Source organism: Geotrypetes seraphini, chromosome 7, assembly GCF_902459505.1.
Source record: "Geotrypetes seraphini chromosome 7, aGeoSer1.1, whole genome shotgun sequence".
NCBI lineage: Eukaryota > Metazoa > Chordata > Amphibia > Gymnophiona > Dermophiidae > Geotrypetes > Geotrypetes seraphini.
In genome coordinates this window covers 135,243,718-135,263,821 of record NC_047090.1, presented here as the reverse complement: position 1 = coordinate 135,263,821, position 20,104 = coordinate 135,243,718, and the positions used below count along the sequence as shown (strand labels likewise).

At 42.6% G+C, this 20,104-nt stretch overlaps 1 protein-coding gene across 4 annotated transcripts in view; it reads left to right on the top strand.

Moving 5' to 3' along the window:
• Positions 1 to 12,265: 12,265 nt before the first annotated feature.
• TRIM9 (tripartite motif containing 9) overlaps positions 12,266 to 20,104 on the top strand; it is a 163,333-nt gene continuing 155,494 nt past the window's right edge. For 2 of the 4 annotated variants that reach the window (XM_033952996.1, XM_033952994.1), the window contains exon 1: positions 12,266 to 13,473. In XM_033952996.1, coding sequence (XP_033808887.1) covers positions 12,652 to 13,473 — 822 coding nt within the window. In that variant the 5' untranslated portion in view covers positions 12,266 to 12,651. The remainder of the gene's footprint in view (positions 13,474 to 20,104) is intronic. The other 2 variants (XM_033952993.1, XM_033952995.1) reach the window with 2 other exon arrangements.

The following is a 20,104-nucleotide window of genomic DNA, read 5'->3' as shown; positions in this document are numbered from 1 at the left end:
ATGTTGAATTGTAGTTCATTGTTCCATTATATCCTAAGTGTGACATGGCACTAGAAAAAGAATTGGCAATTAGTTATCAGAATTAAAGAAGCTTATGCAAAATAGAAGAACCTTAGCACTAATCTGATGCTGAAGGCTAAAGACCAATTAAAAACACTGAGAAGTATACCTGTAATCTACTTATGATATCTTTTTATGTACAAAATAGGAGTTTATCTTTTATTACTATATATATATATATATACCCCACATTCTTTATGTCATTGATATAATGGGTGATTTATACTGTTATAATAAGGGCTTATTTGAAGCACCAGTACTTTTTCACTCTATGGACTTTCACAGCAAAATTCAAATTTCTGACCAACTGACTTTCCCGCCAAAATTCAAATTGGTGGACCGCCCTATTCCCTATCATGTCAGTGAACCCACTATTTACAAAGTCAAACTGCAGATTTCAGAGCATACCCTGCAGAAAGCCACAGCATGCTGGCTGAAACGTCGATTTCTACCTGACAAGACGCAGCGAGACCCGGAAACCTGCAACAAGCACAATGTCAGCTGCGGAAACCCTAAGAGAACACTGGTATATTAGTTTATTCAAAATCATCATATTCTCTGTGTCCATGCAACATCAACTCTCCTGCTCTCTCTTTTAGTTGTTATAATTACTATAGCAAGATGTAGACAGTACAGAGCCACAAAATGGACAATCTCTGCCCCTTGGAGCTTCTGTTTGTACAGCCAGTCTTTTTATCTTCATATATTGTCTCTTTATTTTAACACTTGTTGTATAGATTCTATCATAGTTCCAATATTCCATCCATGTCTTTTACTAATCTTTTCCTCTGGTATCCATGCTCTATTCATGTTTTATATTTGATACCGCTTCTTAAACTTTTAATAATGAAAACCTGGGACTAGTTCAAATAATAAGATAAAATGAAATTATCTTGTAAAAGTGTGATAAAAAATCTGTGACCTTCTTACCTTATTGAGAGATGGTCTCCTTCCGGCCACCTCTTAGATGCCTTCTATTTAGATTTTACTCTTCAGGCCCTCAGAAATGCCACCAGATGTTCAACAACATTTCATAACAACTGGCTTTACGCATTAAGTCTTCACCGGGTCACTTATAAATACTTTCAATATTTTTATTATAGACTCCAATGACATAAATTAAGCCATCAACTATATAGGTTAATGTAGCATGACTGCTTTCATACTTAACTTAGGTGGTGATAATAAGGGACAAGCGCGTCAACATGTTTCACCCTTAGGGGGTTTCCTCAGGGCTACAATCCCTAAAGCAAAAGAGAGCGATCTTAGCACTGATAAAACATATTTCTGTTGCGAGTTTATCAATTTCTATATTGCTAAAATTATTACCTTAGTTAAGGTCTGTTTCACGCCACGCGACCACCCGATATGCTATTGTCAAGATGGCCGCGGCGTGCTGCTGGTCTCATTAAATACTACCCGGCTCAGCTGTCAGTGACGCTGCTAGCTGGAGCTTGGAACTACAAGCGGCAGCATTAACGGGTTATGTCACAAAACCTGCACTGACCCTTAACCGGGAGTAAAACAGCTAGACTATGACTAATAAATGTTGAAACACTCCCAATAGTTTATTTGAGAGAGGGAGCACTAACCCCCAGGGAGTCATCACAGAAGAGACAACCATTCTAATTCCAGATTCAATCCATAAGGGATAATTGTATTGAGGCGGTAAATCCACCTCTGTTCTAAGTAATTTAATTTAGCTTCCATGTTCCCCTCTAGCTTCCATGTTCCCCATCTCTCCTGCCACGATAGTGATCACCCCCCCCCCCCCTCTGAACCGCGGCACTTCAGGGTGAGCATCGCAGCAGGGCATCTCCCCTGCCAGCGATCCTCACCCTGAAGTGCCACCCACAGCTCCTGATTGGATAAGGCCCGACTTTGTGTAGGGGAGTAGAGAGGAACATGGAAGCTAAATGAAAATGGCCCGACTTCGTGTAGGAAGAGGTGGTCGGAGCAAACCGCGAGTGCTTTCCTTGCACTCACGGCGCTCCGGCTGCTCTCCTGCTGCCCTCTGCAGGCTCCCCCATGAAAAACCATATTCGCAGTTTTTCGAGATTCGCGGGGAGTTCCTAGAACGGAACCCCCGTGAATCTCGGGGGAGCACTGTATAAAGAATTGGACTGAAAACAGTCTATTGTCTTTAAACATGTGAGCAAAGAACACCACAGACATGCTGAAGTAGCAAAAATACACGTTAGTGTTCATTAGCTGCGGTCCATATAAAGGGTCATGGATTTGATATACTGCCTTTCTGTGGTTGCCCAACCAAAGCAGCTTACATTTATTATATTCAGGCTTGGAGGTAAAATATTTTTTGTTAATTCAATTATTATAATCTGACTTCGATACAGTGGGTTTATCAGAGGGATGCAGAGAGCTACTTTCATTGACATGATCGTGTTTCATAATCACTTCAAGTGCTTGGGAGTATTTTGATGGAGTTGCCCAGATCCTGAAGCAGATTATGAAGCACGATCTTGTTGATGATAGTGGGTGCTCCTTGGATTCAGTTATATATATTTTTTGTAAAGATCGATGATGGAATATGAAGAGTTTGGTGAAGGGTACCATGAACTAATGATGATATAAAGTCAGCAAACAGCCCTCAGTTGAAGCCCATTCACAAATATTTAAAAATGAAACATAAAAATGTAAATAATTAGAAAAACTACAAAACAGATTTAAGATGAGCACAGCATAATGAATATTTATGGTAATTTGGTTAGAGTACTGACCAGGCATAAGCAGGTATGGCCTCTTTTTGGCATGCCAAGGCAGATTTTGCACTAGTATTCCATAATAGCATCAGAGCACCCTGAAGCCACTATAGATTTGGCGCTCCCCATGCTGCATTATGAAGGCACCAATTTAAAGAATTGCCCTTCACATAAACTGCTTTGATTAGTACACATCAGAAGGACATATAAAGAAATAAAGGGTTGGTATTTAAAGTGGTTTAACCAGCCAAAATCAGTTCCTGACTAGATAAATCGCTTGTTTGGGACTAACTGCTAATTTTCAGAAGCACTTATTCAGCGCCACTGAAAATAGTCGCTTAGCGCCAAGCTGAAAACTGGCTATTTTGAGGACATTCCAAGACAGAGTCAGCACGTGGTTGGTTAAATGCCAATATGCAGCACTTAACTGGCTGGGTTAATCACAGAAATAGGACCACATAAAAGTCAATCCTATCTTTCCCCCCCCCACCCTTTTACAAAGGTGCAGTAGCAACTGCCATGCAGCAAATGCTGTAACACCCACTGAATCCTTATGAGTGTTAGAGTGATTACCACAGCCTGCTGCGATAATTGCCTTTGTAAAATGGGGCCTTTATGAGGTAACCTGTAGCCAGTTAAGTGCTAAATATCGCACTTACCAACCCCCCACCCACTTTTACATAAGTGTGGAAAAGGTTTTTAGTGCCGGCCGGTGCATTGAATGCTCTGCGCTGCTCCGACGTTCACAGGAACTCTGACCATCGAAGCAGTGCAGAGCATTCAGCACACCGGCCAGTGCTAAAACCTCTTCCACACTTTGGTAATTAAACAAAGGGGGGGGGGGGGTAATTGGCTATGCATTAGCCCATCACTGAATTTCTGGATTTAATGCCAGTGGCAATCAGCAAAATGCTCATCGCCACCAGCTAAGTGTTTTGCACTAAATGGACATGCATGGGATAAATCTGAACACATAGGAAACCTCATGTGTATTTAGGTACTCAGAAAAATTGACCTATTGTAAGCTCACATATATGCAGCAGCTTGTAGCTCTCATCTATTGGGGCATGTAGGATATTCTTCTGCTGCATCTGACATATTCTTGTTCTTGGGAGGAAGCCAGGCATTTAATTTTCATTGTTTAAATGTGCTGTACTTTCACACATGAGAGTAAAAGTCACAGTAAATGGTGGAAAATTAGGAAAATATACAGCAGACAGAATCCACCAAACTTGGCAAAAAGAAGGCATGCATCTGCTTATTGGAGTGCTATGGATTTGGCTGAAGAAACAGCTCAGAATTATGATACAGGCAACATAAGAATAATGCCCACATTAGATGCAATTATGTGGGGCCTCTTTGTGTATAACACTCAAAATGTATAGTATAACAACATTAAAACACAGCATACAGGCCTGGTAGGATTACAATAATAACAATAATAATTTACAAGTATTTAGGGAGTCCAGTACTTGGAAATTTTAAATGTAAATTTTGCTCCAAAACAGACCTTACTTGGAACAACATTTTGTGCCAATATTTCTATGATTCTCAGAGCCTTAGGAAGGACCCAAATTAGCAGAGTTAAAGCCAAACAGCATTGGCTGTGGTGTGTCATGCATGAAGGGCAAACAGGCAAAAGAGCACCTCGCCTTGAAATGTAAAACAGTACAGCAAAAAGGCAAGAGATATATCCTTTCAACCAAAGGCTTTATTAATACATGGAAATAATCCCAACAAGGATCCTAGTTTCAAGGTTTATTACAATTTGATTGAATGCTTATCAATAGTTGGCATATACAAACGCCTTCCTTAGGGGATATTCTCCATACGATTAAGAACAAAAAAAGCACTTGGTAGTGCAAACCAAAAGTTTAGAGAAAGCTCGGAGAAAACTCCAAGCGTCAAGACAGAGGTAAAGTGCTCTGAATCTCATAGCAATTTTATGAGTCTCACAGTATTTACCGCATCAGCCTGTGCTAAAAACCTCTATAGGCATCTTAGGTAACTTTATAAAACAAGGACTTGATTCTCTAAAGCAGTGTTCTTCAACTGCTGGTCTTTGGACCGGTGCCAGTCTGCAGAAATTTTCTGCTGGTCCACAGGGCTGGCATGTCCATCGGGCCCAAGACAGCATTCTTCAGCTGCTGGGCCACGGTGTTATCAACGCGGCATCTTCGGGCTGGCTCCCTGAGTGCTGCAGTGCACAAAGCCATGGGAAAAGGCTCCTATGCGCGGCCTGCGCCTGAACTGGAAGCCTGAACGTCAGAGGGAAGGCTTCCAGAAGAGGCGTGGGACGCGTGCGAGGAGCCACTGCCCACAGCTTTGTGCAATGCAGCACTCAGGAAGCTAGCCCGAAGACGCTGCGCTTATCACACAGTGGGCCAGCCCAAAGATAACAGCGGGGGCAGGCCAGAAGGCAAGGCACATGGAGGGAGAGAGACAACAATGGTAGGGGAAATGCTTTTATTTGATTTGTCTGTTTTTTTTAATTTAGTGATTGATTTGTCTGTTCAGGAAGAAATGCATTTGTTTCTTTTGCACTGGAGTTGTACTGCTTGCAGAGTCTTGCATCTTAGGATTTGTTTGTAAATATTAGTACTTTTAGTTTTTGGTCCTGCATTTGCATGGAGTTATCTGTTTTCTGGTATGACTTAGGCGGGCTTTGGACGTTTCCAATGCAATCTTCTAAATAGGGTTTAGGGATTTTATTTTTACTTTATTTAGTTCATAATACATTTAATAAGCCACCACATAAACAGGGCACATCAATACAAACATTGCATGCAAACCTACTACTTTTCTGGCCAAACAGCAATGTTATTTGCTTATTACAGCACACGAAAAACACAGCTTTATGTTTCTTGCTAAAAAGCTACCCTTTTTTTCTCAGTAAACACTGCTCCAATGAGTTCATTCTTCAAAGAGATGCAACCAAATGACATAAATATATATATTGTACAGATAATTTAATTTGCAAAAGGGTAAACACAGAAAAAACAGATACAGACCTTAGCATGGCTTCTAGTTCATTGCAAATGGAGGTGTGCAGCTGCACAATGGTGACCTCATTGTACATCCAGCAACTTCTAGAAATGTACAGTGCATGAAACCCCAGGCAGGGCTTGGATTTCTTTGAATGGTGGATTCACCTTAATATATGAGTGACATCAGCAGAGGTTTCTTAAGCTCCTGCCTTGGGTGGAAGATTGTCCTTTGGGCTATCTCCACCATAAGATGAGGATCCTACCAACACGGGGGATCTTACAATTAGGAGATATTTACAACATTTATACCAACTTTACTGAAATGGACTCTGTACATAGTTTGTTGATTTATTCTGCAATTGTACTTTTACAAGAAGAGCCTCTCCCGTTTGGAGGGATGGAATAAAGTTGGAATTCCATTTGTTCATAATCGTCTGTGTGGTCTGGCTTTATTCAGAAGAGAGGAGTGCTTGCTGTGGCCTGCCAGAAATATCTGGTCCCGGCTCACAGCCCACAAATATAAGTAACTTGTGAATATCCCTGCCTTACAACTGGATATAACAAAGGGCACCGTCCTTACATATTGCTTTAGATTACTTCCGAGTCTGTCCCCTTTCACCTTCATCTCATTCACTGAGAAAAAATAACATTGGATTTTAGAAACATTTTCTCCCTTTAGGGGTGTACATATATTACAACTGCAATGGGAACTTTTAAGTTCCCATTGCACTACTTGAGTCATCCAAAGTAAAGAATGACATGGGGGTAGAGTTTCTCCTCATTCCCACCCCGTCTCTGCAAACTTAAACTCCATCCCTACCCTCATCCCTGCAAAAGTGCAAAATCTCATTTGTATAAAAAGTGAGTGATTGTCTTTTATTGAAAATGATGGAACTATTGTAGTAGAGTTTGAGTTTGCAGGGACAGGGTGGTAACGAGGTCATAGCTTGTGGGGATGGGGACAAACTTTGTCCCGGTATCATTCTCTAAAAAAATTACATTACAGTTGCTTTCATCTAGTGCAGCGATTCCCAACCCTGTCCTGGAGGAACACCAGGCCAATCGGGTTTTCAGGCTAGCCCTAATGAATATGCATGAGAGAGATTTGCATATGATGGAAGTGATAGGCATGCAAATTTGCTTCATGCATATTCATTAGGGCTAGCCTGAAAACCTGATTGGCCTGGTGTTCCTCCAGGACAGGGTTGGGAACCACTGATCTAGTGGTTAGGAAGGCATACCATACAACTTTTTAAAGACAAAACATATTCATATTATACTCAGAGTATCTAAAACATTCAAAATGCTCAAAACAACACCTCCTGCAGGGTGAAATTGAACAGCAGCTTGATGAGAAAGAAAGTCATGAAATCACCTTCAAACAAATGTCTTTCTTTTCATCAAGCTACTGTTGAATTTCACCCTGCAGGAGGTGTTGTTTTGAGCATTTTGAATGTTTTAGATATGCTAGGTATAATATGAATATGGTTTTGTCTTTTAAAAAACCGAACAGCACCCTTTAAAGAATGGAATAAGGATCCATATGAGAAAAAAATAAAAAGAGACATAAGCACTGGCAAGTTAAATGCAAAGCATTGATAAAGAAGGCAAAAACTCATAGTAACAATTTTTTTAGGTACATCAGAAGCAGAAAACCTGTGAGGGAATCCGTGGGGCACTCAGGGAGGATAAGGCCATAGCGGAGAGACTGAATTAATTCTTTGCTTTAGTCTTTACGGAAGAAGATGTAAGAGATCTATCCTGATAAATCTTAACCAATGGTTAGTGTAGTCCAGATGATATCCGAAGGTCCATACAAATGAAAAAATAAAGAATTAATATGTATATACATAAACATATATAATGAAGTGTATGTTAGTATTAGACAGTGTATATGGAGCCGCAATATGTAAACAGGCACCATATAGCTTTATAAGATTAGAGATTTAAAAAGAGTACAGAGAATAGTTAGTGTTTTAGAGAGCAGTGACTAGAGATCTAACTGAACCATTAATGGTTCTCAAGGGTGATGATGCAGAGGAAATGAAAGAAATTTCGGTGAATCTGGAAGATGTACACTACTAAGCCAAATTGACAAGTTAAAAAGTGATAAATCACCTGGACTGGATGGTATACATCCCAGGGAACTAAAAGAACTCAAACATGAAATTGCTGACATACTGTCACTAAGATCGTCTGTAGTACCTGAAGATTGGAGGGTGGCCAATGTTATACCAATTTTTTAAAAGGGTTCCAGGGGAGATCTGGGAAATTACAGACCAGTAAGCCTGACTTCAGTGTCTGGCAAAATCTTGGAAACAATTATAAAAAATAGTAATCTGGAACATATAGACAAACATGGTTTAATGGGACAGAGTAGGCATGGGTTCAGCCAAGAGAGATCTTGCCTCACCAATTTGCTTGACTTCTTTGAGGTGAATAAACATGTGTCTAAAGGTGAGTCATTTGATGTGGTGCAGGGGTGTCCAAAAGGTCAATCACGATTGACCAGTAGATCGCGAAGTCAATGCGAGTCGATCGCAGAGCCCATCCCGGGCTCTGTGATAGACTCGCGTTACCTTTGCATTCTTCCTGCATCCCGACGCCGTAAACAGGATGCAGAAGCTCCAGGCCGATCAGTCTTCCTCTCCCCAACGTCAATTCTGACATTGGAGAGGAAGTTCCGGGCCAGCCAGTTGCTGCCTGACTGGCCTGGAACTTCCTCTCCGACGTCAGAATTGACGTCGGGGAGAAGAATGCTGGTCGGCCTGACACTTCTGCATCGGGAAGCAGAGAGAGCTTGGGATGGCGGTGGCTTGGAGACCTGTTCCCCAATGGCGGCTTCAGTGGCATGGGGAGGGCAGGGAGAAAGAAAGAAAGGGGGCAGGCAGGGAGACAGAAAGAAGGGGGCAGGGAGGCAAAAAGAAAGAAGGGAAACAGAAAGAAAGAAAGGGGGAACAGGGAGACAGAAAGAAAGAAGGGGGCAGGGAGAAAGAAAGAAAGGGGAGGGGCAGGGAGAGAGGAAGAAAAAGTTGGGGGAGGGAATGAGGTCTGGAAGAGAGGAAGCATATAGGAGGCTGAAAGAAGGGAAGAAATATTGGATGCACAGTCAGAAGAAAGTGCAACCAGAGACTTATGAAATCACCAGACAATAAAGCTAGGAAAAATGATTTTATTTTCAATTTAGTGATCAAAATGCATCCATTTTGAGAATTTATATCTGCTGTCTATATTTTGCACTATGACCTCCCTTTTACTAAACCGCAATAGCGGTTTTTAGCGCAGGGAGCCTATGAGCGAGAGCAGTGCGGGTCATTCAGTGCAGCTCCCTGCGCTAAAAACTGCTATCACGGTTTAGTAAAAAGGGAATGGGTATATTTGTCTATTTTTGTATAGTTGTTACTGAGGTGGTATTGTGTAGAGTCATCTGCCTTGACCTCTTTGAAAAAACCCGGAATATAAATGATAATTAACATTTTCTCTGCGTACAGTGTACTTTGTGGTTTTTTTTTAAATTTTATTGTTGGTAGATCATTTTGACTTGGTCTTTTTAAAAGTAGCTTGCAAGCCCAAAAAGTGTGGGCACCCCTGATGTAGTGTATCTAGATTTTCAGAAAGTTTTGGACAAAGTTCCTTGTGAGAGGCTCCTAAGAAAATTAGAGAGTAATAGGATAGGAGGCAATGTTCAGTTGTGGATTAGGAATTGGTTATCAGATAGAAAACAGAGGGTAGGGTTAAATTGCTATTTTTCTCAATCGAGGAGGATAAATAGTGGAGTGCCACAGGGATCTGTACTGGGACTGGTACCAAAGGGACCTGTACTGGAAATTGGAACGACAAGTGTGGTGATTAATTTGCAGATGACACTAAACTGTTCAAAGTTGTTAAAACGCATGTAGATTGTGAAAAATTGAAGGCATATACATTAGCATAATCTTGATGTGGAAAAAGCACCTGATTCATCCCAAAAAGAAGTATGTTTAAACTGGTACAACCCCTGATAGATTATGAATGCTGGATTTGCTAGTATCCCTTTGTTAAATCTAGGGTGGATAAGAATTGAACATTCTGAGATCTTCTGTCAGTTCATCTACCCAAAGTATGAGATAGGTGTCGAACCTGGAAATACTATTGGTGGCCCGAAAGTCAATACAAAAGCGGGTCGTCCCATCGGGTTTGGGTACTAGAACTATAGGACTGGCCCATTCACTGGTAGACTCTTCGATAACATCTATTTATAACATTGCAGCTACTTTTTGTTCCACTTCCTTTTTCTTTGTCTCTGGGAGCCAGTACAATTTTTGTTGGATGATTCTTCCTTGGAGTGTTTTCACATGGTGAACCCCCATTTTTGAATGGCCGGGGAAAGAGTAGAATACGTCTTTAAACTAGTCTATATAGGACACCCGTGTGTGATTCTCAAAAGCCACTTAGGCGGCTTCTGAGACCAGGCGTCCTATACAGAATCGAGTCCAAAGTGTTTTCTCAGTACTGGGATTTTTCAAGCACCCATAGTATCTACAGAGCAGTTCCTGTGCCTCTTACTATCAGAGCATTGTACATTTTAAAGCATTTTTTCCTCCCCAAAACAAAGAAAAGGTTTTCTACATTTGAGGTACTTGAACGTTGCTATTATATTAACAATCACTCTTTTTCATCTCCTGTGTCTTTTGGTGTAGACCTGCCTCTGACTTATCTATCAATAATAATAAAACCCTAAGCGTGCATGCGCACTCCTACCACCGTGATATCTGTCTCCGTGATCCGTAGCTCCGTAGCAGAGACATGGTAGTAGTGGCATGTGCGCGGGTGGCGGTTTTCAGGACTTTCCTACTACACTTCCTACAGCTGAGCCAGCGGCAGTTTCTGTGCGCCGGTTGCCTTTGCAATCTAAACAACAAAAAAAAGGTATGTGGGAGAAGGTCCATGATAAAAAGACAGGCAGGTGGCACGGAGATAGACAGACAGACAGACAGACAGACAGAAATAAAGACACACACAGAAAGACAGATAGGTGGGAGAAGGGGCACGATAAAAAGACAGGCACGGGATTGGAAGATAGACAGAAATAAAGACACACACACACAGAAAGACAGGTAGGTGGGAGAAGGGGCACGATAAAAAGACAGGCAGGGGGTAGGGAGATAGACAGACAGAAATAAAGACACACACAGAAAGACAGGTAGGTGGGAGAAGGGGCACAAGAAACAGACAGCGGCCAAGGAGAGAGACAGAAAGAAAGAAAAACACGTCTATTTTAGCACCCGTTAATGTTAACGGGCTTAAATACTAGTAACATGACGAACTAAAAAAGTATAATCTGTGTATTTTTCATTTGAGTTTATTACGCAGTTTTATAACTCTGAGCTCAAAGCCAGTCCTTTCAGGTACAAAAAAAAAAAATTCAAAACTAAAAATGATAACAATGTTATTAAGGGGAATAGCTCACAAGAAATGAAGTCCAAGTCCAAAAAAAAAAAAAAAAAAGTAGCATAAAGATAAAGAAATATTGTCTATGGTTTGGAGAGTTATAGGTTGATTTAAACCAGGGGTTCTTAACCTGAGGTCCATGGATGGGTTTTAGGGGGTCCGTGAGGGTCAGATAAAAATTAGCATTTATATTCATTCTATAGCTCGGAACTTGATTTTTCTCACAGATAACAAGAGAGTAGATGTAGTAAAGGTAGAAATATAGTAGTAGTAGATCTATTTTAATATGCACAAGAGGATTATATTTCATAATTATAATGAGTGGCCATTGCTTTTTACATGAAATAGGAGTGTTTTTTTAGATTGTTTACTATAAAGTTTAATAATACTTTGTGCATGTCATATATGTATTAGGCAATCAAATCTCGATAAATAAAGTGCATTATATTCATTGCATGCAAAGTCGCGTTTTTGTGAAATTTTGGTGGAAAGGGGTCTATAGCTTTCATCAGATTCTTAAAGGAGTCCATGACTCAAAAAAGGTTAAGAATCATTACATGCTCATCTGCATAAGTTGCTTTTATACATGTTACATCTTATGCACCTACAAGTACTAGGGTGAGGGCCTTGCAGAAAATCTGTGAGACTGAGATCAAACTCTGGCTTAGGAATGAGGTTCATTACTGTCAGAGTACCGTATATGGAAAACAAACCCATTTGGAGACATTGTCCCAGATAAAATCCTCTTGCCACTAGGGCCATGACCCGACCAGTTTATTGCCCCCAAACAGTATCAGCGCCTGTAGAACTTGGGGGAGAGGGGCCAGAGACTGGCTTGTATGGCTCCTCCAACTAAAAAGCTCTTCTGCTGTTCCTACTATCTATTTTATTTTCCGTACTTAACCCCCTCCTTCAAACAAATCCTATTTTCCAAAAGCTTTTTTCTTCCACCAACGTCTATGGAGAAATTCTGAAATCAGAAGCCCGCCCACCGTATTTATCCTCTCCCATTACAAATCTCAGCGCAACGACGCATATTTAGGCGGGCGGATCAATACCGCTGCCCTGGAGCCCAGCAGCGGGTCCTGCTTTGTTTCAAAGCCGGGATCGTCCAGTTAGACCGCGCAGGTGCCGCCCCGCACTTCCAACACTGTCTGCTTCGCCGCGAGCCGCCCACGAATTCCGCCCCCTTCGGACTGACTGACAGCCGCTCCGACTAACTGGCGAACCCTTGCCGTCTGAGCGGACCAATCAGGAGCGACGGGCGGGGGCGGGGAGTCTGACTGGGTTCGGCTGCTTGTCCCGCACGCTGCAGCTGTCAGCGGAGTCCAAGGGTAGCGGTGGTGGTTTCTCCACTCCGTAGCTATTCCTGTGCCCCCCTCCCCCATCGGCGGCGGGGAATCTGCAGCAGCGCGCTGGGGGAGAGCAGAGCGGAACGGCCCAAGGCGTCGCTTATGGAAGAGATGGAGGAAGAACTGAAGTGCCCCGTGTGCGGCTCCTTCTACCGAGAGCCCATCATCTTGCCCTGCTCGCACAGCATCTGTCTGGCGTGCGCCCGCAACATCCTGGTGCAGACGCCCGACGCGGACTCGCCGCACAGCCGCCGGGCCTCGGGGCTCTCCGACTACGACTACCTGGACCTGGACAAGATGAGCCTGTACAGCGAGGCGGACAGCGGCTACGGCTCGTACGGGGGCTTCGCCAGCGCCCCCACCACCCCCTGCCAGAAGTCGCCCAACGGGGTGCGCGTCTTCCCGCCGGTCATGCCGCCCCCGCCCCACCTCCATCCGCACGCCGCCTCCCTGCTGCCCGTGCCGCGCAACGCGTGCCTCACCTGCCCGCAGTGCCACCGCAGCCTGATCCTGGACGAGCGGGGGCTGCGCGGCTTCGCCAAGAACCGCGTGCTCGAGGGGGTCATCGACCGCTACCAGCAGAGCAAGGCGGCGGCGCTCAAGTGCCAGCTCTGCGAGAAGATCCCCAAGGAGGCGACGGCGATGTGCGAGCAGTGCGACGTCTTCTACTGCGAGCCCTGCCGCCTGCGCTGCCACCCGCCTCGCGGGCCCCTGGCCAAGCACCGCCTGGTGCCCCCCGCCCAGGGCCGCGTGAGCCGCCGGCTGAGCCCCCGCAAGATCGCCACCTGCACCGACCACGAGCTGGAAAACCACAGCATGTACTGCGTGCAGTGCAAGATGCCCGTCTGCTACCAGTGCCTGGAGGAGGGCAAACACTCCAGCCACGAGGTCAAGGCTCTGGGGGCCATGTGGAAGCTGCACAAGGTGAGTGCGGGGGGGGGGGGGGAGGGGTGCAGCAGCCGATACAGTCCGTGCATTGGCACTCCGCACGGGCGGGGCCACCTCGAGGGATGGCAGGGTGGGCGCGCTGTATGCGTAGAGAGGCTAAGTAAATAGCGTAGCCCAAGCTGAAAGGATGATCGAGCTAGGCTGTGTCCTTTCGGTTGATTTTGCGGCCACGGCGCTGCAAGCTCCCCTGAATACTGATCAGCTTGCGGGGGTTGTGTGCTTTTCTCAGTGTGTGCACTGCCAAAATCCAGGCTGCAGTGCAAAGGATTTTCTGCAGAAAGGGGACTTATAAGATGAGTTGTAGGCAGGGCAGGATTAACCAATAGGCCATGTAGGCACGTGCCTAGGGCCCGAAATGGTCAGGGAGGGGGGGCGATGAAGGAGGGTCTCAACATTGTTTTTTCCAAAGGGCTATAGCGTGGGCTAGCTGAAAAATTACCACCTGCTTAAGCGCCTTTGTAAAAGGTCTGTATGCATTCTAGCTAGATATAAATCTAAATTACTCAAAATTGATGTTTGAAAGGTTTAAATTTAGGGAACTCAGTTTGCTAATTGAACTATCAATAGGATTAGTTTTACTTTAACACAATTTTGCAGTGTTCAAACTTTCCTATCCAGAATCTAAAGTGCATCAGCTGCCCTTTTCTGATTCATTTGTGCTGTGGATTGTGTTTTCTTTCTTCCTATTTTGTCATACAAAATTGAAATGAAATACTTAAGCAGTTAGGGATGAGCGAGAGATGTATATAAAGTGGTTAGGAAATGCGCTTTTAGAAATGGAGAATTTCAGAAGGGACATTTCAGAATAATGGGCAGGTAGAATTTTGCAAATAAAAATAATATGCATTAAAAAAACAAATAGTATTATGTACATCTGATACAGGTAAATGGAACTGCATGTAATTGCTGTAAAGAATATATAATTGATTGGTTTTCATAAATAATTGCAGACTAAAATCATTTCCTTTTGTATGCTTTTCTGCTTTGCTTTGCTAGTGCCCCATGTCCCTTCATTTGCAGCTATGAGGTGCCGCTGAAAAATTCATCCAATCTTAAAAGAGAGAATGATGTGGAGCAATAAAATTTGCAGCTACCAGGTGCTGCTGAAAAGTTCTCAGCCCATCTAAGAGAGAATGATGGGGAACCATGAAACTTACATAAGTTAGTCCACACTTTTTCTTGAGACTTTTTGTTTCATTTCATATCACTGAAACGAAAAGTGTGGAATAACTTATATAAGTTTCATGGCTCCCCATCATTCTTCTCTTGGTTGGGCTGAGAACATACCATAAGAATTTATTTCTAGACCACAATTACCGGAGAGTTCAATGCGGTAACAGGAGAAGGAGTTGATTTTTGGGATCACTGGATGAAAACTAGCACATCTATTTTAGATAAAATTGCCCCTAAACGAAATAGCTAAAGCTGTGCATATAAATATAACAAATGGTTTGACACTAGTAAGACGACTAGAAAGAATTTGGAAAAAAAACAGGAAAATTGTCAGACCGTAACAACTGGAGATCCAACATAAAAATCTACAAACAACTGATAAAAGACAAACGTAAAGCATTTTACTCTTCTAAAATCGACTTATCTAGCAGTAGCTCAAAAGGAATCAATACAAAAGAGCTGTTCAACTTGGTTACGAATTTGACACCACACGCCACCCTCAACTCGTGCACAATATTAAACTACCTTCAGCAAATGATTTAGCACAGCATTTCAATTCAAAAATTAAAAACCTAAGAAACAACTGTTCGACAAATGACAGTAATGATCGGCAAATAACTAACATACAAGGAAATGAAACACCAGCGGACATGATCTGGAGTTCCTTTCAAGATTTAGAATGGAATAATTATATCAAACTATATAACAAATACTCTAAATCATACTGTGTTCTGGACTCATGTCCCCCAGAAATTATGAAAGCAGCTCCATTAGACTTTAAACTATCTTTGCTGAATTACTTAGCCCATAACCTAAATAATGGAAAATTCCTCACTAATAATGGTCACATAATAATAACCACAATTCCAAAAAAATAGTAAAGAATCATCAGCACTAGTAACCAACTATAGACCAGTAGCATCCATTCCATTTATTGTAAAAATCATGGAAGGATTGGTACATACCCAATTGATGGAATATCTTGATCAGTTTTCTCTCTTACATGAAACTCAATCTGGTTTTAGACCTTTGTTCAGTACTGAGACAGTAATTGCGGCTATCTTAGATAATCTACGTCTCTTGTTCAGTAAGGGCCTTAATGCCCTGATCATGGCATTTGATATGAGCTCTGCCTTTGACTTAGTGGACCATGGGAAACTGCTACAATGCTTAGATGTAATTGGTATCAAGGAAGAGGTGTTAGACTGGTTTCGAGGTTTCCTTATGTCCTGTACCTATCAAATACGTTTCAATTATGATCTCTCTGATACCTGGAGCAATCCATCTGATGTACCGCAGGGGGTCACCACTATCCCCATTGCTTTTCAATGTCTACATGTCCTCACTAGGTGCGCAGTTGACCCAGCTAGGGATAAAATTATTTAGTTACGCAGATGACTTTACGATCATCATACCATTTGCTAACTTTCTCTCGAAAGTTACTCCCAAGGCAACAGAAGTACTAAATTTGATGGAGCAATGGATGACTGAATTCAGACTGAAACTTAATTCAGAAAAAGCAAAATTTTTCATAGCTTCGCCACACCCACTTGACACCAAAACACCACTATGCATCAACAAGCTTAATTATCCTATTCAGTCTACCATGAAGGTATTGGGTGTAACACTAGACCAGAGCCTAACCATGAAAGACCAGGTAGACTCCTTAATCAGAAAGGGTTTTTTCACTCTCTGGAAGCTTCGGTTCATTAGAGCATATTTTGATATGTCAGCATTTAGAATTCTGGTACAATCCCTCGTACTGAGTCAACTTGATTACTGTAATATCGCCTATTTGGCAGTCTCCCAAAAGAATATACGACGACTACAACTAGTGCAAAATGCAGCGGTCAAACTGATTTTTAGGCTGAAGAAGTTCGATCATGTGACACCTTACTACCGACAGCTACATTGGCTGCCGATGGAAGCACGTGTGAAGTTTAAGTTTGGTTGTTTTTGCTTTAAGGTACTATTCGGTCTAGCCCCTAAATATATAACTGACCTTTTCTCTTTCTCAGCCAACAGACATAAGAGAAGCTCACATTTGAACTTTGTTTCCCCTCCAGTTAGAGGATGTAAACTCAAAAGACATCAACACCTTTTCTCACATCAGGCAGCACTATGGGGTAAAGATCTAGAACAATTGCTGACGCCTACTACTTATGGGGAATTTAGGAAACGCCTAAAAACATATCTGTTCCTGAAGTATCTAAGCAGCTGACCTGTACAATTCTTTCTCCACAATAATTGATCCCTAGAGCTGTTAATCACTAGCTTTTAACTCTTAAGTTCACTCATTCTGTACCATCTTTTAATAATAATAATAACTTTATTTTTGTATACTGCTGTACCATAACAGTTCAGAGCGGTTAACAGAGTAAGAGACTGTACATATACAGTGATGTTACAAATAAGTCAATCAGCATAGCTTAGCATCCGGAGGTATGTCGGAGATACAAGGCAGGGTTACAAGGTGGGGGGGGGGGGGGAGTCGGAGGAATTTGTCAAAGAGATAGGATTTGATTGATTTCCTGAAAGTTTGGTAGAAGGGTGAGCTAGAGATGAAAGTGGTAAGACATTTATTCCATTTGCCTGCTTGGAATGACAAGGATCTATTGAGGAACCTCTTGTAGACACAGCCCTTTAGGGACGGGAAGGTAAACAGGTAGGTATTACGAGTGTGGATGAGGCCTGAACGTTCAAAGTGATCCGATAGGTAGATTGGAGACGAGCCTGTTAAGGTTTTGAAGCAGAGGCAAGCAAAGTTGAAGATGATCCTTGCTTCCATCGGCAGCCAGTGTAGTTTTTTGTAGTAAGGGCTTACATGATCTGATTTTTTGAGGTTGTAGATGAGGCACATTACAGCATTCTGAATGATTCTTAGGCGTTTGATGTTTTTTTTAAAGGATCCTAGGTATATAATATTGCAGTAGTCCAGGATGCTTAAGATTAGTGATAGGACCAGAAGTCGGAAGGAGAGGAAGTTGAAATAGTGTTTGATGGTGTGAAGTTTCCAGAGGGTACCAAAACATTTTTTAACCTGAGCATTGGTTTGGACTTCGAAAGTCAGGCAGCAGTCAAGGATGACTCCAAGGATTTTGATAGTGGGGTTAATTGGGTAGTCTAACCCGTTTAATTTCAAGGAGTTATTTGTTAGCTTGTTGGTGGGACTAGCCAGGAAAATTTTGTTTTTTTCTGGGTTCAGTTTTAATTTGAATAGTGTGGTCCATTGTTCTATCTTGGTGAGGACGGAGGAGGTGAATTGTTCAGTATCTTGAGTAAGAGAGGTTATGAGAATGATAATAGCGATGTCATCTGCGTATGATTTCAGTTTTAGGTCAGATAACATATGACCCAATGAAGCCATGTAGACATTCAATAGAGAAGGGGATAGAGGGGAGCCCTGCGGTACTCCGCAGGAATTGTGCCAGGACTGGGAGAAGGTTCCATTAAAGTGAACTTGGTAAGTGCGGTTTTTTAGGAAGCCTGTGAAACCAGTTTATACCTGACCGGAGATGCCAATAGAGTCGAGGCATCTGAGTAAAATGTCATGGTCTACCAGGTCAAAGGCACTGCTCAGGTCGAGCAGGAGTATCAGGGCGCTTTTTCCAAGTGAAAATAAATGGAGGAGGTAATTAGTCAGAGAGGCTTTTCTGTACTATGATTTGTGCGGAAGCCAGACTGGGAGTCATGAAGAATGTTGAACTTCTCTAGGTAATTCATGAGGTCATGAGTAACTAGACCTTCCATTATTTTTTGGAAGAGTGGTATATTGGCAATGGGTCTGTAGTTGGTAGCCGAAGAGGTTGGTTCCTTGGGGTTTTTAATAATTGGTAAAACAAGGATGTGGCCGAGTTCTGCTGGAAAGTGGCCAGTGGTCAGGCAGAGGGAAACCCAGTTGAAGAGTTCAGCTTTAAATGGGGGGGGGGGGGGCGCGGATTTCATGATAGAGGGGGGACAGTTGTCTAGTAGGCAGTTGGATTTTGCATATTTAGAGTAGATCTTGAGGAATAGGTTCCAGTCTGGGCTTTAAAAGTGATTCCAGGTCATGTCTGCTATTGAACTTTCTTTTCCTATGTTAGGTTGGTTGATTATTGGTTCTGTGCTGGCAACTACAAGAGACAATTTCAGATTGTGAATTTTAGTGGCAAAATAGTCAGCTAGGATAGTGGCGGAGGGTGGGAGTTCTGAGTTGGAGCGCTTGAGAAAATCAATATCGAACAGAGAGTTAACTATTCTGAAAAGTTCTTTACTATTCAACATGGGAGAATTGATTATTTGGGAATAGTACTTACAGCGCTTTTCTTTGATTATTCTTTTATATTCTTTGACTTTTAGTCGCCAATTGAGTCTATCGTTGTCTGTCTCGGATTTACGCCATGTTCTTTCCAGTTTACGTACTTCTCGTTTTAAAGTTAAAAGGTCAGCATCAAACCAGCTGTCTGAGGGACGAAGTGTTTTCTTGTGAAGTTTCAGTGGTGCGATTTTGTTTAGAACCTGATCGCTGAAGTTATTCCAATCAAGGACGAAATTAGGATCTAGGCCGGGGTTGGAAATTAGGCTGTAGTGCAACCAGAATTCTGTTGGGTTTAATTGTCCTCTTGACCAAAACATCTTCTTTTTAGGATTGGTCCTAGTTTTTCTTTCAGGTTGTTTTTTGATCCAAGCTAATTCAAAGTTACAAAGAAGGTGGGCCGACCAGGGAGTATTAGCCCAGGTTTCACCTATGAGACATATACTGGGGGTGATAGGGACATTGGAGAGAAAAGTAATCAAGTCGAGGTGGTGACCTTTCCTGTGGATTGTAGTCGGGGGAGGCTTGGAGAAACCTAGTGAAGTTAGGAAGGAAAGTAGGTCAGTTACATTGGAATTCTCTTCCTGTTCGAGGTGTAGGTTAACATCATCGGCTAAGAGATTATGGGTGCCAGCTACCGAGTTTGTAAGGAGGAATTCATAGAAGTCATCTTTTGCTAGATTCCATTTGTTAGGGGGCATATAAAATATTGTAACGATTAAAGTTGTCTTTATAGTCCATTTTGGATATTTTGCACGTGAGAATTTCCAGGTCGTTGGTTAGTTTAGAGTCAAGAACTTGGAACTCAAAATGGTCTCTTAGGATTATAGCTATGCCACCACCTCTTTTTGAGTTTCTTGATAAGGGGATGATTTTGTAGTCTGATGGAAGAATTTCCCCAATGATGACATCCAGATCTCGCGGCCAGCAACACACAAGGCAGGAGTGAGCTTTTCGTGCTCTAGCCTGGACTCGCGCCATTCCCTGAATGGCTGCCATCAGTTCTCGCGAGATCTGAGGCAGCCATCCAGCAAGGGAGGGGCTCAGCATAGGGCAGGAGTGTGGAAAGCTCACTCCTGCCGATACACCGTTGGACCAACAGGATTTAAAAATGCAAAAAAGGTATAAGTTTCCCTGGCA